Here is a 24,404-nt window from a genome sequence, read left to right as displayed (position 1 = left end):
GCTCTTGAAAGCAAGCACATGTTAAGTGTTGTGTTTTCAGAATAAATCTATATGGTTTGTGCATTGTTTAAGATGGCTAATGTGTTAAAATCAACACGATGATACCCACATTGCCCTTATTTCTGCTACAATTATCTAGCACCTGCACGTGTCATGTCAGACCCAATGCAAGGGATGATGATCGCAGACGACATAGCCAGAAAGTCCAGTGTTGAAACCTTTGTGCTGCCCATTAAGTAGATACCAGCCAACTAACTCTGTGCACACTCATTAGTCAGATGGTGAAGGAAGTGTGTTTCTGACCACCCTTGAGAACCACTAGAGTTTTCTGAATCAGGGGTCAGAGCTGTGACAGTTTTTTTTTTTTAACATGATGGGCATTGTTTTAAAGTGACACAGTTAGGATTACAGATTTCATATGCCTTCTGAAAGATGATAGCTTTATAGCAATTTGGCTTCTAGTAGAATTTTAGATAACTGTACTAATAAAATTTCCTATAAACCACAAAATGGACTTGGATATAAGACTTTAAGCTTAGTTGTCTATGTTGTAATCTGAGAGTTTCTCATGGAAAACAGTGCTTAGCTCTTTTTATTGTTGTTGTTGCTTTTGTTTTGTTTGTTTGATTGATAAATGGTTTCTCTATGTGTAGCTTTGGCTGTCTTGGAACTTACTCTGTAGGCCAGGCTGGCCTCAAATTCACAGAGATCCACCAGCTTCTGCCTCCCAAGTACTGGGATTAAAAGTGTTGCCACTACCGGCTGGCAGTGCTTAGCTCTTAATGTAAGAAAGAAAGGTGGTCCTGACTGTGATTATTTGTGCCCTGATGATTCGTGCTCACTTGCCAGATGAGGAAGAATCTGATATCAGGCTGAAAGGAATGATCAGCACTGAGAGTGAAACTGTTAAGAGTAGATTCTGCTTTACACAACCAATGTAGATTGCAGAAGGAGACTGTCACAAAATACCAAAAATACAGTAAAAATAAATAAATAATTGAATTGACCAATAAGAAAACAATGAGTGGAGAGGAAGGGGAGGATCTTAGAGGAGGAAAGAGGAGGATTGAAGGGAGGGAAATGGAAGTAACACTAAAAACAGTAATTGAATGTGTGAAGACTGACAAGCCCAGAAATCTCTGCCAATATCCTAGTGTCAAGTCCAGTGGTTGGCTGGTTGCTATAAAACCAACAAGACATGAAGTCCCAGGCCAAAGCCTAAAGGAAGGAATAGCTGGTATTTCAGTTTAGAAACTGTCTGGGAGGGCAATTCTCTTATCTCTTCTGGTAGGGTCTGCCTTTTTTGGTGTTGTTGTTGTTGTTAAGTCTTTTAACTGATTGAATGAGAACTATTCAAGTTCGAATGTTCTGTGTGCTGTACTAAGTCCACAGATTTAAAAGTCACTGTCATCACCAACACTCTCAGACAAATGTCTAGAACAAAGCAAAACCAGATAGCTGGCAATTCATAGCCACGTCAAGTAGACACATAAAATTAATCATCATAAATGTATATGTGTTTGGGAAATTTTTTTAAAAAGAGTAGTCTTTCATCTCTTGGACAGTTGTTGGCTATGATACAGACAGTGGCTTTAGGTAATTTATTGATTGAACAAACCTTTTCCCTGGGCATTGACAGTGTATAGGTTTAATTACACCAGGGCAGCTTCCTGATCACTCACTTTGCATTTTGATATAACGAAAATAAAATAGCCAGAAAGACACTGAGGCTTGTACAGTACTCAGCTCTGAGGAAGGTGTTCTGTTCAATTCCACATGAGTTGGAAATGCAGGATGAGCTTTTCCCTTGACACTCAGTCTCTTCAAACTACTAAGGAGTGGGGGTGGGGCTCTGTTTTCAGATATGCAGGTATTAGAACATCAGAAATATGTGCAGGACTGCATGGACTATAGTGATCAATATATTTAGTGTAAAAAAAAATGGAGAAGTGGGTGACCTTAGAAGAGAATGAGCTGTATCTGCAATCTGCATATCAGTGGGAAAGGGTTGGCTAGTAAGAACAGCAGGATTTATTCTGTCTTTTCCAACAGAGAGTGGAGCCCACTGTCCACAGAATGAGTACCACCAGTTAGTTCATTGTCTTTGTGGGAAGCAGTGAATAGCAGCCCAGTTAAATGATACCAAGTTACTCCATGGTACTCTTTCACACTGGCATGTGTGCTGGGTGAAATAGCTGTGCTCTCAGAGTTGTGCCAAGGAAGTTGCCTTTGGTTAAAATGGCATTTGGCAACAGCTTTGCAAAAGAATGGCTTTGATGAAAGATCTAGGTCATGTTTCGATGTGGGAATTGTCCTTCATACTAATTTTTTTTTTCCCTGTGTGCCAAATATAACCCTATGGCACCTTCTTTTGGAGGGTTGACAACGACATTGTTCAGCTCTTGGATGACCTTCAATGATTTGTTTTTACTTGGCCTTCAACAAAGTCTCTGAATCTCCTCTATTATCCCGAGGGCTCTGTTTCTCCTCCAGACAGAACTGCCAGCTCTGAATGATCACTTTAATATTTGGGTATGATTGTTGCTTGGTCACTTGTGGCTGAATCACAGAACCTTAGAGTGATGCTCTCATTGATGGCCACACCTAAATGTTCTCAACAAGAAAATAAATGCCTCAAGACTAGTAAGATGAGACTGGACAGTTTTTGCCAAAAGATATGAATTCAAGGATCTAAATTGCAAGCATAAACTGGACATCCAATCCCTTTATGATTGAAAATTGCACGAACTCTGGTGCCCCATATTTGACCATGTCCCCTGGATGGGGAGACCTGGTGGCACTCAGAGGAAGGATAACAGGCTACCAAGAAGAGACTTGATACCATATGAGCATATGCAGGGGGAGGAGGTCCCCCTCAGTCACAGTCATAGGGGAGGGGAGTAAGGGGAAAATGGGAGGGAGGGAAGAATGGGAGGATACAAGGGATGGGATAACTATTGAGATGTAATATGAATATATACGAATAAAAGAAAGAAAATTGACATTTCAGGGAAAGAAAAAGTCATTATGAGCATGACTGGCAGGAAATGAGAACTTGTGTGGCCATGCTTTCCGAGCTTAAACAGACTCGTGTAGCCATCTGACCATCGTCCTTTCATGTTCTCAACTTATCTTCTGTGTTTTGAGAATCATAGCCAGTACTAGGGACCCTGTGTGTACCTCACAGACAGTCATGGAAAGATTAAATGGTGGCTGCTGTTTCGCTTCATTCTGTGGCTTGGGAGCCACCTTCTCTGTGGCTTTTTATAACAATAAAAGGAAAAGGGAGGGCTTGGCTTGAGAAGATTAAACGGATCTGCTTCAGAAGAAGGGATTAGCCCCTAGATGTGCTGTGTGACTAAAGCCACAGAAATGCCACCAGGGACTTAAAGAAAGAGGAAATCTTCCAGGCAGTGCTACCTGCAAACTAATCTGTCCTTCTCTTGAAGAGGGAGCATAGGTGACTTCAATATTGACAGCTTAGAAAAGGACAAGTGTGTTAAATGGCTGTTTGTTTACGTTTCTGATAGCCACGCTGATAAGAAAAGTTTGAATGGATACTTTGGAAGCCTCATCAAAGATAATGACATCCCTACAATAGTGGTCCAAACAAACATTCCCAGGCCCAGCTAATAATATAACCACTTTGTTTATTGATCCGTCCACTTAAGTGACCTAGAGAAACTGCCTGAAAAGGTGAAGCTGTAATCACATGAAAATAATGGTTGCTTTGTTAAGAATTTTCTCAGGCCCTCATTGTTATCTATTATAGTAATTACCTGCCCTTCCCTTTATTTCTTACTGCACTGAATAAGAGACATTTTATTCTAGAATAGTTCAGAGCATATGAAATCACATTTTTATTCTCCTTTTTTGACAGTGATTTATATAGAAGGCCTATTGTTCATATAAGACTGTAACAGACAAGATCTCTTTACCAACACCAAACTTACCTACTTCTCTCAATGGGCAAAGATTCAGAAATAAAACTGAAATTACCCTTGTTGTTAGCAAAGTTTAAACTTCAGAACAGGGTTCACTGCATAACTGCTTAGTTCCAGCAGGAAGCCTGTGTAGCAAAGACATAAAAATTGCATCACCAAGATAACATCCTGGCATAATTTATTCTTAGTTGGACATAAAGTATCTTGCGGCCTGCAAGTTCTTCCCAAGTGATTTGAAAATTGAAAGACAACCCCCCACCCCCCCACCCCCCACCACTGATTCCATGTATAGTACAAAGGGGCTAGGTGTCAGTGGTGGAATGCTTGCCTACCATGTGTGCACGAGAACCTGGATTCCTTCTCCCAAACAAGTGAAAATCCATCAGTAACTGACATTACTAGTGATAACTAGGTGATCCTATTGAAGAGACACTTGGAAGTTTGCTTCCCTGCATAAGAAACAGTTGCTTAATTCACAGTTGCCTTTTGCGTATACTACACAGCAAAGGTGGACATAATAATGTTGCAGTCATATGGGAGTCATAAGGATGGAGTTCTGGGCACGTAGAAAGTCATTAGGTTGGTAACAATATCTTCTATACCCCAGTAAACATTGTCCTATTGTGAGATACCCTATGAAAAGATTAATACATAGCAAACTTTCAGGAGACAGCAAAAGAACCCCAAGCTCAAGTTTCCATTGTGTTTAATTTAAAAAGAAAGTGCATTGTAAATATTGCAATCCTCATGTGTCATAATGGAAGTATTACTTTAAATTCTACAAAGCTGAAACTCTTTTGCTTTTTTGCTTTTTGTGACGAAAACTTCCACTGTGTGTCATATCCTGGGTAGAATTTATCAAAGAAAGGATGAAAAAATTCAATAAATGACCATAGATTATTTACCTTTATTATCTACCCACTATACATTTTTCTGTTTTGCCCCTTTTCTAGGTAAAAAAGGTGTTGGATTGTTTTAGGATGTAATCCCCTTTCCAAATAAGGATTGACCTTCATCCATTGGACCATGGTTGATGTATACTTTTAAAAGCCTCTCTCTTTCTTATCAGCTAACTCTGCAACATTTAAAATGCCTTTTGCCACCTATTCCTATCCACTCCTCCCAAGCATGTTGGGATGTTTCCCCTCTTTGTTTACATGCATGTCATGAAATTAAGCAGGGCATGCTATCTGGTACTTCAGCAAGAACATGTGAAAGTTTGTTTGGTTGAACTCATCTTGTTAAATTTGCTCATGAGGATAATCAAAATAAAACGTGAAATATAAAGAGAATAGACTCTGAAATTAATTTTGGACAGCTAGAGAGTAAGACGCCTGTATTTACAGACCAGATTTCTTTCAGGAAAATGACAAAACCACAAAATATAATAGTATCAAAATAAATAAACAAGCAAAAAAAACCTACACAATCAAGAACAGGTCCCCATGACAATGCAAAACAAAGAAATACAACCCTGCCAAAGATTTAGAATGATCTTATGGAGGTAAAATATTTGTCCTAGAACCCAGGAGTTGTTTGCATCTAAATCCACTGCAAAGAAAAGAGAAAACTTTTGCATCTTGGCATTTCTGACAGCTACTATCAGTCATAACAGTGGCTCTGAACTGGAGATTGTGGAGGGGTATAAAAGACCAGGTTCCTGAGTTAATTCAGACAGTAAAGAACTGGCTCTTGGCATCCAAACGCACAGATAAAGAGCCTTCCAATGTCCTCTGTGATTATTAGTTGAAAGTGGTCATTCTCTTTCCAAATGACTAGAATTAGGCATGAGTTTAGGACTGGAACCAATAAAAGAATGGGCAGACAGACAGACACACACATAGACACACATACAGACACACACACAGACACTCACATACACACTTAAACATTCACCCCACAGTTAAAGGACATGTCGAAGAATCCAGGAACTTAGGTCAGATAGCTTAGCTTTAATTATGATTGAATTCCATGAACAGAACTACCCTGAGCCAAGTTCTTGATTTTTCCTAAGCCTAAATGTATTCATCCATAAACAAAAAATTATTATATTATTAGGTGTCCTTTAAAGAAGATGCAGCCCTTGGTAGGCATACACTACCCATATTAAGCACTCCATTTATATTAAAAGTAAAATAACTGCACCCTGGGTACATGGTTTTTAATAAAGGGATTATTGTTGAAGAAAAAATATATATATATAACTTTCCATGTTATTAAAAATTATCAATAGTGTAGCGCTCTAAGTGTTTCACTTAAATATTTTCTAATGTTTCTGGTCAGCCTGTTTGTAATAAAATGTGATGTACCTGTCATTAAACTGTGTGACAGGACTCATATAGGTTCTGAGTCATAATTTAAGGAATACTGTCAGTTTAGAAAATCAGTGTTTAGGAGAGCATGTACAGTTTGTACACATTCTTAAAATTCACTGTTCCTTGGTACTTCTAGCCTCAATTTGGCCTGATGATATGGTCCCTAGCAGGAGATGGGCCAGGTGACTGACTCCAAGGGCCACATCCAGTTCTATCATTTTATGATGTTGACAGTAGTTAAGCACACTCAGGAGAGAGAAGACACATCTCCAGCTTGACTGAATTATAGGCAAAAATGAAAGTCCCTACCAAACCAGGAGACAGATGCCCCCCCTCTGCAGAGTCACAGGAAGCACCTGCTTTCTAATGTTTTGACAGCAAAGAAGTTGTATAAAGCAACTCCAAATTTGTCAACATAAACTCACAACCCCTTTGTTATGAAAGTAGGGGTCAAATAAATTATGCCTTACTCATGAGGCTTCAGAGCCTGAGTGCTCTTTTATCCATGTTCCTGAAAGTTCCACAGCATCTCTGATTCCACAATACCTTTCACTTAGCATTTATGATGCTTGTTTGTGTATTTATTTGTTTTTGTTTTTTTATGGCTAATAAAAATAGTTTTCAGTAGCTGCTGATAACCATGGTCCTTTCCTATAAGGGGAAATTCCATCGTCTTGACTTGTCTGAAAGGGGGTGGGGTATTTCCCTGAATTACAAATTCTACAGCTACAGTGTAATTAGTTCAAGATTTAACTGTACAAAACTCTTGGTAGGAAATACCTGAACTGAAGAAAGATTTAATAACTGAGCTCATAGACTTGGTGGGCTGTGAAAGAAATGCCAAGAACCCAATGGCGGAGGTGATTTAAGACTGAGCAATCTACTCTACAAAATTCAGAGGCCTCCAGGGTGTGCTGAGCAGAGTGAATTAATCGAGATAGAGGACACCTTGTGTCTCGGTTCTCCCTTCTCTCCTTAAGTTGCATATTAGATACTTGTGAGTCCTCGAGAGAACTGGACACAGTGACCCATGAACTGACGACGCCAATATCATGACTAGCTTCATTCACGCTGATCTCTCCCTTTCCCCAGAATGATAATGTCATTAAAAAAAAAAAAAAAAGAAATGCCTGCAGTGTCAGGTGTTCAGTGCATAGCAATATTATTGTTAGATTGATAGGAAAATTGCCAACTTCACTTAGAAAAGCACAATAGACCGTAAAGATCCCTGAGCTAGGAGCCAAGATTCTGTGGCAGATGTTCTGTTAACCAGCTGTGACTATGGGCAAGAATCATGGTATTGCATCCTGTGAAACAAGCACATGGTGACATCTGAGTTCTACAAAGCTCTGAAAGTTGAACTCATTATAATTTTAGATATTTGATGTTCATCTTATATATATGTGTGTGTGTGTGTGTGTGTGTGTGTGTGTGTGTGTATACAAACATATGTAATAGAGAAATGAGTAAGACACCATTGAAAATTCAAGATTCAGAGTTTTCATGTTTTTGGAGGCATTTCCCTAATTCTATCACACATAAAGTTAACCATCTGAAAGGCAATTACACAAAGACGGGACCACTTTTAACTGAGAAATAAATTGTCCTGTCCCAATGAAAGAGGACCGACCCTAGACTCACTTAGGGCCAAATTATGTAATTCTGTTTTCTTACCACTCCCCTATGCCCCATCATTAGAAAGCTGCCATGATGGGCTTGGCCTTTTCCCTGCTGGTGATGTAACTAATATGCAAGGCTTAGCGCTGAGTCAGTCCACACTTAGGAACAGAGTACTTCTTCTATTCAGTTCCTGGTCTTGGTGATATACTGGAGGGAACTGGCAGCCTGGCCTGCAATAGTAAGTAAATATGTGGCCAACATAAGGACTGGAGTAGCTTCAGGAATGAGACGGACTGGCCTGGGTGGAACAGGCCTGTAATCCCAGCCCTAGGGAAATTGAGGCAGGAGGATAGATAGGAAAAAAAAATCACAAAAGGAAAAAGGGGGTGAGGGAGGAAGGGAGGATGTTTAAATTAGGGCTCTTCAGATTACAGTTTCTCTTAAAGAAGTTCTTTGTGGGCCAGGTTCTATCACCTGCACATAGTGTCAGTTAACTATCTAAGCAGTTGATAAATCAGTATAGCCTTCCGCCACCATCCAATCCGTTCCAGATTTTCCTTGTTCTGTAACTAAAGGCAACTGCCATAAGCCTACATTTAGGCTAAGAGTAGCAGATAGTATTTCTTTTCTCCAGTTTTACTGAGGTGAGGTTGACAGTTAAAAGTTGTTTCTGTGTATACGGGATGGCCTGAAGGTTTGCTACGTGAGTACTTGTGACACGCCATCACTAGCTAATTAGCATACTCAGCACCTCTCCTAAGATCCGCTCTCTGAGAAGCTTTCCAGTGCACAGTGTCATATTCACTATGGTAGTCACAACACTGGACAGTTCTTTCCAGAACTTCCTGATCTGACTGCAGTGAAACTTTGCATTCATCAGCTTTTCCTCTAGCCCTTGACTCTCCTATGGCTGGCCTATTTCGCTTAACATAAGACCCCCCAAGTACCTGCATGACACTGTGAGTGACAGGAGCTCTTCTGCGAGGTTTGAACAATGTTCTGTGATGTATCCACATAATACACTATGACTGTGTGTCTGTATATCGCATTTCACCAGCTGTTTACTACATTTTCTGTATTCATATATCAGTAGGTAACTCTGAAGTGACCATGGGAATATAGTTAATTATCTATTGAATGTGCTAATTTTGCTAGGATTTTGATAAATACTTGGAATATCTGGATATCACATCTGTCTTGAATGAATAATTTGCTCTGGACATTTTGTTCCATTTTGGGTGTTTTGGTTGGCTGGTCTTTTCCATTGGTGAGGATAGCATGCAAGGCACTTTGCATGCTAGCCCAATCCTCATCCACTGAGCTCTGTGTCATCCTATGTGCACTTCAGAATGTGTGCAGACATTTATTGCAGACAAATGCAAGGGAAGCAAGGCAAAGCATCCCTGGGCCAGAAAGGGGAGTTCAGTATGCGTCTTCCCTGAGAACAGAGCCGGAAAGCTGCATTTTGCCACTTTGAAGCCACTTTTGAGCAGAGAGGTTTGCAGAAACTCTGGAAAGGCTTTGTAGCAGCCCAGGAACATCAAGACCATCACAGAAATAAACCAAATCCTGGAGTCCCTGGGAATGGAGAGAGCACTACGGAAGCTAGTGTGCTTCCAAATGAATGAAGTCATGGGCCACCTGGCTTAAGTTCCTGGCTTGGTTCAGTGAACACAATGATCTTCAGGCCTATATATTGCTTCAAGTATGAATATTTTATCTTTTTAACGGCTCAGTCATACTTGTGCATAAATACCACAAAATACACACCCCAGCCTGTGGAGAGTAGGTAGCTTCATAGATGGTTTACACACATCATGTTATATCTAGAGAAGAAAAGAGTCTAAGTTAAAGTGGCGATGGCCAGCGGGAGGGTGTGGGGGTGGGAAGGAATGTGCTGTTACAAAATAGCTAAAAGAGAGCATTTTGGGTCTTATCACATCAAAGAAACGATAAATGCACTGGGTTAATGGACATCCTGATTACCCCGCTCAAGGCGAGGACATACTAAAACCACATCATACCACAATTATATATCAGTATAAAGCAAAACTTAGGTTGACACGAAGTCTAGAGATTTGTCTTAGATACAGTATTTGGAAAAAAAGAAGGGGAAGAAATTGCACCTCCTATTCGTGAGCCATAGCAGAGGGCAATACTGGAGCCACTGTCATCAGATGTGACATGTGTGACCTGTCTGCGGGGGTCTCCTCTGTCTTCACCTAATTAGCATCATGGGCTCATGCTTAGGTGGAAGATGTCAATGGAACTGTTGTTCACTTGCTGATGTGCAGTTGTCCCTCAGGTGGGTTTTTGGCCACTTGTCCCCAATAATTAACCAGATTTCTGTGGGAAGTCAGTGCTTCTCTAAGGGAAATTGTCTGGAGGATCCTGGGTGGTTTTTGTTCTTGTGTGTATACACTGGACATGTTCATGTGGTGTTTCAAAGGGGCAGTGGGTCTCATGATGCCAATGGGCTGGGAAGCTGGTGGGAGTTGAGAGTGAGAAAAGGAGGCTTTGACCCATCTTGTGGTAGGGTGAATATGTGACCTTCCCTGGGTAACTCCCTTCCCCCACACACACACTCAGGACTTATCAGGAAAGCACAATGACAGCCTAAGACACACACACACACACACACACACACACACACACACACACACCTCTATCCCCCACTCATCTGGTCTCCATTTTGTTCGTTAGACAGGTGTAGAGCACACACAAACACTGATAGCTGTATTTCTGTGTGTTTGAACACCGGGAGACCAGCATCCTCACCTGTCAAGTCAGTGTCCTCCTGACAGTCAGGCACCATGGTATGTCCAATGTAAAACAGGCGTCCTATTTGTCTAATTATCTTCAGTGCTAGCAAAATCTATCAGAAAGGCCCTGCTACTTCCTATAGCCTTGGGCAGCATTTAGAGGGCGTAAATCTGGCTCATAATTATCTCTAGCTATAAGGAAAGTGGTAATGCATGAGTAAATGAGACACACTGATGATCAATAACTCTAGCCTCTTTTTCCCCCATCTGAAAATAATAAAGCAACTTTTAATCAGCCCCTGTGAGTGACTATTTGCTTTGCATTTGTGTGTTCATGATCTGCTTGTGTATGTATATGATTGTGTGTGTGTGTGTGTGTGTGTAGGCCCAAGATTAAATCATGTATCTTCCTGGGTCACTCCTCAATTCATTTATTGAGGCAGGGTCTCTCACTTGAACCAGAAATGCCTCCATTTGATCATCTATCTATCTATCCAGCTTGCTCCAGGTCTCCCCTCCCACATTCAGGGGTTGCAGATGGGCTGCCATGCCCACCCGGCATATATGTGGTGCTGGGATCCAAATGTAGGTCCTCACACTCGTCATTTGGGGTCCTGATTCACCTCCTGCGTCATCTCCCCAGCCCTTCTCCGTGTTATCCTTGCTGTGACTCTACCATTTCAGTGCCACATAGACTCAGTAGATGTATCACGATCTAGCATGATGCATTCTAGAGACCTGTAAATGACAAGGGCACAAGAGTTTAAAATGTATAAAATCGAAACATATAACATCATTAGGTATTTTAAAAACTTTTTCTGTGTTAATGAAGTAATCACCAGACACATCCTGATCTGCATTTCTAAGGCAGGAGACTTTTCTGGGGACTGTCTTGAGAAGGGGTGTGCTAAAAACAGGCAATGCTGTGAACCAAAGCTTAAAATGGAGCAAGAGAGTTAATAGATTTATCCTACAGTCACATGAGTTTAGTGGAGGATTTCTAGAAACAAACTCATATTTATTGTGGTGCGACCTTGAAGGCAGAGCAGTTGGCTATGGTCTGAGGCAACAGAGGATCAGGATTAAATATCGCCTACTGAGGGTAAGAATTGTTGTAACAAATAAGGCAACAGCAAGAGTAGGGGGGAAAAAAGTAGATTATTTTACCTTTTGGTCATCTGAACAATGTGAGTTTGAAAAATGTGTAATTTACAATGAAAGAGTTAATATTCATATTTTGGGGACAGAAAAGGTTTCAAATAATATAGCCTACACAGGAAGAAATAAAGATGGTCGTTGGAAAACAAAATGAAATAAAAGAAGGTTAAGTGTTGACTGTAGTGACATGCTTGGATTGTAGTCTGGGGAAAGAGCTACTGACCTGTCCATTGTATACCTGTAAATCTCAGAGGCTACCAGACACTGGAGCAAACACATCTATTCAGTGTTTGAAACCTAGGGGCACAGGTGCCATAGAATCCCAGTCCCCAGCATCTGAAGAATTGCAGGTTTGGAGACGGAGTTCATCTGCCCAAGTGTGCTACCACCACAGGCCTGCCCTCTCAAGTCCCCAGCACATGGGTTGCATGAAGTCGGCCACATTTGGTGTCCAATAGGGGCTAGGTGCCAGTGCATAGCTTTATAAATAGCTGTCAGGAACAGTGGATTCCATAGACATGCTGTGGGAAACTGAATGGGACAGAAAGAAGCAAAGATTAAAGTAAGGAAAAGAGAATGAATCGTCATCAAAATTAAAATGTGTTCTCTCTCTCCCATTCCCACTTCCCATCCCCCATCCCCCTCTCTCATGAAAATATACACCTTTACACACACATATACTAGTCGGGGGGTGGGGGGAGTCACAAAGCAGTAATGTAAGTAATGACAAAGGCGGAAAGCACAGCAATAAGCTATGACTTTTCTATGTGAAAATAAAATGGCTGGCAATATCCTATACTTTCATGCTACCACATATTATAAGTATACATATTTATACATATATACACATATATATAATGTATATATAATATAATATATTATCATAATATATATATATTGAAAGAAAAACCTATCTGGCTTAACATTAACAATCTTTATTCTCTGTGGTGAATCTTGTTTCATTTTGTACCTGTCTAGGCTGCTTAGCAAGTGAAGGGAAACGTGATTGTCTATGATACCCTTCTAAATGAGGCAGAGTTACAAGTACTCATCACGAACTGTCGTCCATTCTTTTGCCTTCCAAGTGCTTAAGGCAGACCTTGGGAAGTGGCTGTGATTTCCCCCAAACCACTGCTTAGCTGCTACTGCCTCCAAACTGCACTATTTCAATGCCTGTCAACTAGAAAACCAACTTTCCCAGACACGTCTGTGTGCTGCCGCCTCACAGCCCCTAAGGGAAGGAGAGACTAGCAGGAGTTGACCACTCGCTCCCTGATTTCTTGCCAGGCAGTAGTAGTAATCACAAAAACACAAACCTCAATTAATCAGGACCTCTTGGAGTGGGGCCCAGGCGTGGGTGTTTATTTTAAAAGCTCCCCAGGTGATTCTAATGTGCAGCCAACATTAAGAACCATGGCCCTAATGGATTAATTTACTGGGGGAGGGGAGCATTTGAATACAGCCTTTGGAGAGAGGGAAATTAAAGTGGAGAGGATTTGCTTGACCAAGGCCAAGTTGTTTCATGGCCTTGAGCTTTGTGAGAGAATGATTATGCAAACAGAATAAAACAACGGTGTGGAGTGGGCCAAGCCTTCGGAGTTGGAGAGGTCCATAGATGGCCTTCCCTAGTGCATGCAAAGGGCCTATATCAGATTCAATGGTTTCCTGAGGAAAATGCTGTGCCTTGGCAGCTTCCTTTCAAGGTATTCTTATTTTGCAAAATACAGCAGAACCCAATTTTGATGCTAATGCCAGGGGACTAATGTATTTGGGCTCCAGAGCTTTCCGGCTTTTTCTACAAGATGCCCATTGATAAGGAAGGCATGCTGGCTGGTAGAACACAGATCCTTTGAGGCATTTAGAGACTGCAGCAGGAAGCCATTATGAAGGGCTTTTGTCCCCATATCATCGGTTGGCCTTCTGAAGACTAACAATGGCTTGATGGAAGCAAAGAGTCCCCAGAGGATTTCTGCATCCCATTCTATTTCTGCATAATAAGAAACTAAGCTCTGACTCAGTTTGGTTTCACTGTAGTGGAGACACTAGTTTAACTGTCATTCAAGGACCACACACACACACACACACACACACACACACACACACACACAATCAGTGAAATTCCAGACCTTGCACTATGACTTGTCTCCAAGCAGTAGCACAAAGAAACTAATGGGTTCATAACCATCACTGTATGCTGAAATTACTTCATTGGTCACCATTTATTGTAGTTATTAAGCTAAAACTATGCCAACCCTGTTCTTTGTGGTCCTGTATATATCCTGTATATATCCTTTCTCTCTCTCTCTCTCACTCAAACTTGAGTACCAGACTTTGAGGCCATTCCAATGCCTGCATTGAAATCACACAGACAGAATGTAGAACCCTAAAAGACCAAGTCTACTTGAGCCCCCAGGCTCCCTTATTTGTACCCACTGCCTTGGCACCTGAGCTGGCTTGGAGGACAAAGCAGGGTTCCTGACTTGTGTGTACTTGTGGCAGTGTCTCTGTCTCCAGACCTTAACCCCTGGTTTCTCAGCCACATTCACTCTAATTTCAAAGCTATTCCCAACACTTTTCTCACAGCATGAGTTTTTCTGAGGCTCCATCTTGTATCTCACCTGTTTCATTTGTTCCTTGGTTTAATCGCCATGCCCATGGTTCAGAAAAAATAAAAATAAAAAAAATAACCATTCTAAACAGGTGCCTCCCATCTCCTCTTGTGGCTGTAACAATACTCCACTTTCAGACATGCTAGCACTGGCCTGCAAGCCTCTGCAGAAAGCTTTCATATCCCACAAAGTAAGCAAAACTTGAGCTGAACCCACAGAAGTCGTTGCCTTCTAATTCTCTCTCTCTCTCTCTCTCTCTCTCTCTCTCTCTCTCTCTCTCTCTCTCTCTCTCTTGCCTTCTAATTCTTAAGAGCAGTAGCATCTGGCCTTCTCTAGCTGCCACCTGCTCCCAGAGAAATGTGTCAAGTCTGTGCAATGAGGGCCTACAAGTGTTCTCAGGAACTTGAATGAAAATCCCGCACGAGCATGTCAATATAAATAATATATTGTCTTCCCAGAAAGTGTTCGTTTTGAAGACAGTACCTGCTGCTGTCTCCTTCTCCCCTACTATTAAATGATCCATATACAGGAGTGGTTTGCAACCAGCTTGTAAAATCTACTTCCATAACATGTCAGATAGCTAAACACATAAAGCACATGGCATTTATGTACTTTAAGAACTCTCTGTCAAGATCAATATAAAATTCAAAAGTGGGTTTAGTTAGGAGAAAATACTGGGCAAATTTTGACCACAGCAGCCTTTCTGCCTGGGAGGGTTACTGCATTGTCAGTCAGATAATATTTATGAAGTTCTAACATGCATGGCATGCTGGGTTGGATGCTGTAAAAACCGTACTCCTCAATGGGAACTTCACACTGAGTGGCTCTTCTTCAAGCTCACAGAGAACAAGTCTCGGGCAGGTATAACCTCTCACAGTCCTACAGTGGGTGACTCTGTGAGTGACCACCAGTGACCTTGACCTCTGTAGTCTCACAGTGGTACCTCAGAGCCTGGAAGCTTACTATGAAAGGGCCAGACACTCCCCTTCTCTCCCCCCCCCCCCAATGAGTGCAGTAGACTCTGTAGAGTGGTGTTGGTTCCCAGCATCATGATTGGTCATCCGGAAATTGCTCTTGTCTGCCCTCTACAGCGTGGAGTTCCGCCTGAGGTGGAACCCTGAGCAAGAGGAAAGAGCAGGACCCTGGGCAAAACAAAGGAAGTCTCCACTAAAATCAGTTTGAGACTCAGAATTATATGCCAGTGAGAGGCAGGACCAGAGAGTGTTTGCTGGGCAGAGAGCCCTGGTGAGAAATGTTCCAGATGCCTCAGCTGACCCTGAACTCTCAGGTCCAGTTGAATGCCTTTGCCTTCTGCTTGGCACATCTCACTAGCTTGCTGCATATACAGTCATCCCTTTGCCCTTCACTGAGAGAGACAGCACACATTTAAACAGATTAGAGAGATAGAAAACAAAAAAAACCAAACCCAAAATGCTCACAACACCATAATCATAGCCCCAGGGAACAGCTGAACAGGCAGTTTGGGAGTTCACACCCAGATCATGATTACTGCAAACCAATGCGGGATCCCTTTAAATATTTATTCCCTGGCTCATTTTTCTGTCTTCATGTATAGTGAAATGGCATCTCTTACCTGAGCAGGCTGCTCACTGGACATTAAAAGGAGCAGGCAGCAAGCTCCCACGCTTATCATGCAGATAAGAATCTAGCAAACGCGACAGAGAAAAAAATATGCTAGCAAACTGGAGAGAAAAATATTTTTAAATAAAATAATCATTATATGGAAAATATCTCAAAAAGAGGCAAGTAAAAAATTAGAATGCAAGAAGAAATTGTGGGACCCACAGTCCATATTGCCTGCAAATTGGAGAAAATGTATCATTTATAGAGGTCCATACAAAGTAATACAGGGAATATATCTGCTCCATGTAAATTGATTAAATGCAACTTTCTCTTTCTCTTTCTTTCTTTTAGATAAAAAACCTCTTCATGAAATAAAACCCCAAAGTAAGTTATTTTTCCTCTTGTGAATATAATTTATTCTCATATTTGCTGCCTTGCTGTTGTATTTGTTCAGGAGCCGAGCAGAACTGAAGTCCTCTGACAGATCCAGGGCTTTCGGGGCCTCTCCTCATTGAGTTTGGAGTCGCATATCAGAGGTTTAAATCAAAAAGAAATATGCACACCCTTCCCCTCCCTCAAAGCAAAAGTAAATCTCTCTTCTTGATTCTTTCTGCCTATGAGTCCATTTCTCTGCAAATGCCATCTAGGCTTCTTATTTCTGGAGAGATTTATAGCATTAAAATTAATAAATATTTGTCAGTACACACTTGCATGGAAAGCAGCCTTGTGGGCAAACGCCTGGCTCCTAGCCCTTCCAGAAAAAGGCAAGGAAGAAGGAAGGGTCCTGGAGAATGTAAGCCCAGACTCTCACCTGCTGTGGCATCCATGGTAACTATGTAAATTAGGAGCCAGCCCTCCACAGTGAAATAAGTCCAAGCTGAATGGTAGTGCTGGTGTTGGCTTCCATACCCTAGCTGTAGGCTTGCATCCTGAAGAGGCCTTTGCATTATTTCTGTTTTGCGTCCAGGGGATTTAGAGAATGCAACATGGCTTTTAAATGGTTGGCAGATGGCTATTTGATCATGTGGTTCTCAGCTTTGACTGCCCTCGTGATAACCTGGAGGCCTTTTACATTTTACATTCTCAGGCTGTACCTGGAAAATCTGGGAGCAGAGGGGCAGGGCTTGGAACGCAGAAATCTTTATTTTTCAGAACTCCCCAAGTGATTCCATTATGCACCCAGGTTGAGAACCTTAGCATTTTGTGGATGGGAGACGAAACAGATCAGAAATATAGAATATGATGGGGACTTACTAAGCATATCCTACTTAGGAAGAAACAAGGGAATTAGATTCCATGATGGTGGGTACTCCTAGGATTCCCATGTCATTGTGTCTAAGAAATTACATGAATTTAGAGCTACATAAAATATACTAAGGGGTCATAGGCTCTGAGGAAAGAGCCATACAGCTGGCACGAACAGCAGAAGGTAGACAGCTGTCCAGCTGCTTTAGAATGTAAATCTTGGGAAACCTGTCTGCATCTAGTTTCTCTCATTTAATACAAGATGTGTGACTTTTGATCATTTAAATCTCCAACATTAGAATTCAAAGCTCTTAGAGTTAACAGCTTTTATTAGTTAACCTCTTTGAGAAAAGCCAAGACCTTAGAGGATCCATGAAATATGTACCCAGGGGTGGGCATCAAGGAGACATTAGAGCAAAATCCAGACATTTTGTTTTTGTTCCACTATTAATTCTGTGGGCAGCCAGCAGTACGGAGAAGCCACCAGCTTGTCATCTGAGAATTCTGTAAAATGAAAGACTTCCTCAATGTCTCTATCGGATGCCACCAGCTGCTAGTAAAGGCCCCATTGGTACCCAGTTAGCAGACTTCTGTTTTCATGTATGCTTGCTTTGGAAGAGTGAGTTGGGAGGAACTCAATAGTTTTGTGTGTGTGTGTGTGTGTGTGTGTGTGTGTGTGTGTGTGTGTGTGTGTGTACACACACACTGGCATGAGAGCACATGTGGAAGGGAACAGAAACTTGTCTTTCAACACACAGCCCATGTCTGCATCCTGACTCTCAGGGTGATAACTGGGATGAGTGTATGCTCATCTTGCTTTTAGTCTCATGTGCATGGCATCCCCTGGTTTGGTGTAGACTATGACAAGATCATGGGTGTCCATGTGGTGACCAGCATGAGGATTATTTAGAAATGCATGTGTGTGTATGTGTTTTAAAGATTAATTTCATGCTTAGTTTGTGAGTCTTGTGCCTTTCTAATTTGGTTACATCTGTACTTTCAGCCAGAAAGCCCACAGAAGCTATTTTTCGTCTGTAGGGACTCCTGAATTCAGTTTTGCTTGGGGTTCTCGCTCCTAAGCACCATGCTTAATTGCTGGATACTGCAACAGAATCGCTTAAACTGTTTTAATTTGTGATTTCCCTAAAAATAAAACCGTACCAGAATCAATGTGATTGCAAAAGGCTCCCAGAGGGATCCAGTCAGGGTTCTGTGCGCTGCATGGTTAGAAGGGCATTACCCAAATTCAGGCCAGGCGTTCAGTGAAGGTGGGGCTGAGTTTAGGACCACATGAATCACTGCTGATGCAAAATCAAAGTCAATTATGAAGATAATTGAGAAACAACCTGTTCCTATATATAGCAGTACACATCGGCTTCCACAAGTCCTGGTGGGTAGACTACGAAACTCAGAGGGAGTGTTCAACACAATTCTCCAGAACAGACAGGCAAAGGAGCTATCTTTGAGTTTCAGAGAAGTACAAAAAGAAAGCAAAGTCTTAAGCTATGTGTTGGCAAATCATAATGACAAACTGGGGAAAATGTGTGCACTGCATAGCTCATGAAAGCACTTATTGTAAATGAGATAATTTAATCAATTACGTTTCCTAATGTACTAAACCGAATGTTTCATTTTCTGCTTCTGCACATCTTAAATTATCTTCAGGTGCTTTATGAGATTTAATCATAGTTAATAGAAACTTCATTACCATCAAATGTGCTTTCAATAAATGTTGTGTAACAATGTCAGGAGGTGCAGTAAAATATAGTAGGTTCTGAATGGCAAGCAGGGACCCCCAGAGTCAGACTGAGAAATGTTTGCATTCTGGCAATGAGAAATGGTTGCATTCTGACAATGAGACTCCTTGGGGGCTCGGAGAATGGGGCTGGCTGACCAGCTGGAAGCTCCTGAGGGATCGCTGGGTTGGTGATTGCACCAGAGGAGTTCTGTGCTCTGATCTCCCCAGCACCCTTCCACACCAGTTTTTCTCCCCCTATAGAAACGAGTGCTTGCAGGCCGGCAGAAATGGCTCAGTGGTTAAGAGTGCTAGCTACTCTTTCCAGAGGACCTGGGTTCAGTTCCCAGCATGTATATGGTGGCTCACAACCATCTCCAACTTAAGTTCCAGGACACCCAAGGCCATCTTGTGGCCTCAGCGGGCACTGTATGCATATGGTGCACAGACATACATGCACGCAAATACTCATCCATATAAAATAAAAATAAGTAAATCTAGAGGAGGAGGAGGAGGTTGAAGAAATCAATGCTTTTCGTGAATGGAATTGATGGTTCCAGCTGCCTCAGAGACATCTTCGGTTGATCATCTCCAAATAATCTTAGTCCCAACTTCAAAATTCAATTCATCCTTCTCTGACCCTGCCTCTAGCCCATCCCTTCTCTCAGTTTTAGTAAACAGTTGACCATTAAGTCAGTGGTCTGGGCCAGAAACCTGGACACGGCTCTGTCTTCTTCACCTCCCGTTTCCTTCTCTGTGTCGAGCAAAGCACTCTTCCCTGTCTCTTCTGTGCTGAAACGAATCACTGGCTCATCTCCGTTTCTACTCAAGCACTTCCATCTATTCACTCAACACTTACTTATGAGTCCTTACCGTGTGCTAAGATATGTTGTGCTGAGTGGAAAAATCTGCCCTAAGCACAATACATTATAGGCTCCATAAAGACCGCAGTTCTAGTGAAGAGGAATGGTATAAATAGAGATGGCAGAAAATGCACCAAGTACCTGGCAATGATGGAGCATGTTATGAAGAGAAATAAAGTAGAGTGAGGACCTTGGGCAAGTTTTTGAGGGAAGGCTGCTCTTTTGAGTAAAGCATTCCGAGAAAGACTCTGTAATAAAGTTGCATTCCAGAAACGACCGTGTAACCAAGGCAGCACAGGTCTGCGGTACCTGGGCAGGGGGTGAACATTCAGGTCAGTGGACTGCCAGAAGGTGAAGAATGTGAGGTGAGAACTTGCTTGCAGGCTCCTGAGCGACATAAGAAGGCAAGGTTATACACGGCCAAGTTAGAAGAGGAGCAGTCGTGTTAGTTAAAACTCCATAAGTAAGGTGAGGAAGACTCCATTGCATTGAAGGTCATCTCAAAGAAACTGACCTTGACTCTGAAGGAAGAGGAAAGCCATGGAGAGGTATTCAGAGCAACATGACCTAATATTTCCAAAGATAAACCATAACTTCAGTGTCAGGTGTAAACCTATAGGGAACCAGAGCAGAAGCCAGGGCATCCATTACAATGATCTATTACAACAGTAATCTGTTATTATCGCTTACCTCTTAGAAGGATCTAGGTTCAAGATGATTGTGGCTCAGACTGGATGGAAAATAGCAATATTTGGGGAGGGGGAGACATATTTTGAGTCCAAGGGTTTGATGATAGATTGATATGAAAAATATTTTAGAAGCTATGCATAGGAAGGATGGAGTTGCCATCACTAATACTAGGAAAACATGTGTAATTTTGAAAGGAGAGCCCAGAGTTCATTTTGAAGGACCTATTAAGTGTCTAAGTGGAGGATTGAATAGGAAGCTAAGTACATGAGCCTGAAGAGCAAAGAAATATCCTGGCTGGTGATATGCACTTGGGATTTGTCAGCGGCAAGATGCTATTTAAAGCCAGCAGGTAGGTTGAGGTCAGTGCTTAAAGAATACAGATAAAGAAAAGCTGAGGACCAGGACTGGAAGGGTGGCAATACTTACGTGCCAAAGAGGTCAGAGGCACCGCAGAGAAGAAAAAGAATAACCACAGTAGTAAGAAAAGATACGAAGGAAAAGAAAATAATCCCAGAGTCCTGGGCAGTATAATTACATAAAGTCACGTAGGTACTGATGACATGGAAGCAGAAGCAAATCTGTCTGAGGGACAAAGGGAACAAGTGAGAAGGAGGGAGAAAGAAGTGGCCCGTGGGGGAGATGTGTTCAGTGTGTGTCATATACGTGCACAACAATGACCTTATCAAACCTCAAATAACAAACATAAAAATGACAGGGCGCTGGGCAGCACAATCAAGCTCTCTTCCTAGCAGAGGTTTTCAGTTGTCTTCCTATACTTGATGTTGCCTTAAGTCAGTTTGGCTGAGCTTTTCGGAACTTACTTCTCAGCAGATCTTCTGCCTGTAAGCCTCTTCAGGAGCTCACTAGGGTTCCCTGAGGCACAACAGCTTCTCTTGGCCAGTTCAACCATGTGCTGTTTGCCTTCCTGGCACACACCACAGCTGTACCCTTCACCAAAGTAAAGCACTGAGGACCCATTGGTGTTTGGCCTTACCATTGCCTTATATTTTTATCATTTATATCTACAAACTATCCTGCCACCTAATACTCAGTGTGCTTAGTTGGTCTTCCCTTAGTTTTCAGCCTAAACATTACTTCTGTATGACCCACAATACCCCCTGCCGCAACGTCTGGGTTAGTTACCTCTATAGTTCTCCCAGAATTTAACTATTCCCCCTTGTCTACTGTATTTTCATTACCTTAATGCTGTTCTGCATCCCCAATAATATATCTGGTATTTAAATTTTGTGTTTCCTTTTGGGTTTTGTCATTGCTGTTTGTGTCCAACCCACCAAAGTGTTTTTTTTTAAATTAAGATATATTTTTGGCATTGAATTATATTTTGATTTGTTCACTGAAACTTTCATACACCTGTAGAACGTTCTGTTTTATATCTATCCCAGCTGGTTCTCCCCATATGCTCGTGGATATGGGCCACCCACTGGGGCATGGCTAACCTACCAACGGCTATGTCCTCAAAGAAGAATGGCTATCACTAAGTCAGCTGCCATCAAATTTCAGTAGCTCATCTACCAAGTGTGGAGCCTCAGCGAGTCCTCCCCGGTGCATGCTGGGACTTTGGCTGGTTTGATCTTAAGCAGGTCTTCTGCTGGTGATGACAGCTGCTGTAAATCGATGTATGCAAAGTCTGTCATATCCAGAAGTCAGCATTTCAGAGCCCTCCTCTCCGTCAGTTCTTACAGATTTTTAGCCTCTCCTCTGCCATGTTTCTGAGCCTTAGCTAGGCATGGAGATTGGTATATATTGTTCATCCGCAGCTTGGCACACTGATCTGTTGTGAGTCTTCGTATTAATGGCAACCCACTCCCCTTTCCCCAAAAAAAGTTTCCTTGATAATAGTTGAGAGCAACACAAATTAATGGCTACAAGCATAAATATTTAGAAAGCAGTTTGGCAACATGATCATTTAGTAAAACAACAATAATAGGTTCTCTCTAAGGCCCTAACACCTCCCACAAACGTGGGCTTTTGACCAGTTTTATAATAGCAGACATGAAATCCTTCCTGTGGTGTGGGCCTTTTATCCAATCATAACCATTTCGCCACTATTGCACCAGCAGACCCATGTTGCCTGATAGGCAACAGTAGAATACAGGGTCCTGTACTAGGTAAGACCACAGATGTCATTTCCCCCACTGCAACCTACCCAGACCCTTCTGGAACTATGTAAATAAGCCATCAGAGAGAGAATTTCCTGCTTAATTGAAGCTAATTTCATTATGTCCTGCATCTAAAGAAAATGGTACCTTTAGCAATAGAGTTTTACCACCTCCTTATAGTGGGCAACCAAGAGGAACAGCAATAATTTGTGTTATTTTAGGTGCCCATGGCCAATAACAAGTAGGGAGGTATCCTGTGACTGGCACTGAGATATTCTTTTAAAACCCATGTCTTCTGTGAGCAGAATGCTCATGTAGGGGCCTTTTATTCAAACACATGTACACACACACACATACACATGCACATATTCATACAAATATAGCCATAGTGTTTTAATTATCTTACAAACTAGTGGATTTCCATAAGGGTTCTTCATATATCCTTAGTTTTGGCTAAACCACTTCCTAAATTTTGTTTTATTTTGAGACCTGGTTTCACTATTGTATATTGTAGGTCAAGCTAACCTGGAAGTCAGGAAGCCTGCCTTAGCTTCCTGGTTGCTAGAATTACAAATGAGTGCCAATATCCAGTCCTATTTGTTATTTAAAACGGCATTTGTGATGTCATATTTAAGAGTGTGTTTGGGCTTACCAAGATTACTGTAAGGTTGGCCAACACTTCACCCCCTAATTTTTTTTAATGCTGAAAACTATTAATAAAGCCGTTTAAAGGTAATAGGAGTCAACAATTTTTTTTGCTAGCAAGAAAAGCTAAAATCTGTTAGAGATACTATATTTTTTAGTTGGCATCTCACACATGCACATAAGCTCACTTGAAGGTCTAGTCACATTATGAGTTCTTTATTAAAATTTGTTTATTTAAATTCCCTTAAAAGTTGTTTCAAGCAATATCTTGTATGTTACCATTCAATTATGCACAATCAGCCTTTGATCCAGAAAAAAAGAATTACTTTAGGCCACTTGCTCCTTATTTGGAACCAGCAGTGAACTGTACAACCATCCCAAGTTGAGGAAGCATTTGTTGAGTTATTGTTCTGAATCTTCTTGTTAATTTTTTACTAAGTATTCTTTGCAAAGTGTAACATGAAGAATTTCACTTCCAAGTAACCAAATTTATTTATGCATGTAGTAGATATTTATGATAGACAAGTAGTCGTGGCTCAATGAAATATAAAGGAGAAATCAAAAAATGTGTTCTCCTTACAATGTCATACAAGAGGTAGGTTGAGTGATCTGAGAAGAAGGGAAGGAGAAGTTTGAAGAACCACTGCCCCTATTGTGCAGTGGGACATAGCCCACATATTTGCATCCTGAAATAACTTCTACCAGGTAATGGCCTGAATGCATCCATAAGGCCTGCAAACTAGAATCATCTTTTTTTTTTTTTTAACTCAAGAAATCTTCATGCCATGTGTCTACCAGAGTACCACTGGCTTGCAGAATTTACCATTAGGCACCTACTCAGAAGATGTAAGCTCAGTGCTTGCCCACATGGGCTCAGTATATGCCCATCCTGCCTCCCGAATAGCACTTTCAGCTGGCAGTGTTGCCTTTGGCCCATTCATTCCTTTAAATCCTCAGCAGATTCCTAGCCCCTTCGAAGCTAGCATGGGGAATACTAGTTTTGATGCTATTCTTCCAGCTATGCTCTGAAACACTTTCTCCCTCATTTTTTGCCATCATTTTCTCCCATCCCATGCTGATTATTTTCAATTACGTAAGTACAGCACTTTGCACA

At 41.6% G+C, this 24,404-nt stretch overlaps 1 protein-coding gene across 6 annotated transcripts in view; it reads left to right on the top strand.

Annotated features, from left to right (window-relative positions):
* UNC5D (unc-5 netrin receptor D) overlaps window positions 1-24,404 on the top strand; it is a 547,621-nt gene that overhangs the window by 439,267 nt on the left and 83,950 nt on the right. For 4 of the 6 annotated variants that reach the window (XM_084760349.1, XM_084760347.1, XM_084760346.1 and 1 more), the window contains one exon: window positions 16,344-16,376. The exons of the other annotated variants lie outside the window; for them this stretch is intronic. In XM_084760349.1, the coding sequence (XP_084616475.1) occupies window positions 16,344-16,376 (33 nt within the window). The remainder of the gene's footprint in view (window positions 1-16,343; window positions 16,377-24,404) is intronic. 6 annotated transcript variants of the gene reach the window in all.

This window comes from Acomys minous (genome assembly GCF_964271855.1).
Source record: "Acomys minous genome assembly, chromosome: 15".
NCBI classification, from domain to species: domain Eukaryota; kingdom Metazoa; phylum Chordata; class Mammalia; order Rodentia; family Muridae; genus Acomys; species Acomys minous.
This window is presented reverse-complemented; position numbering and strand designations above follow the sequence as displayed.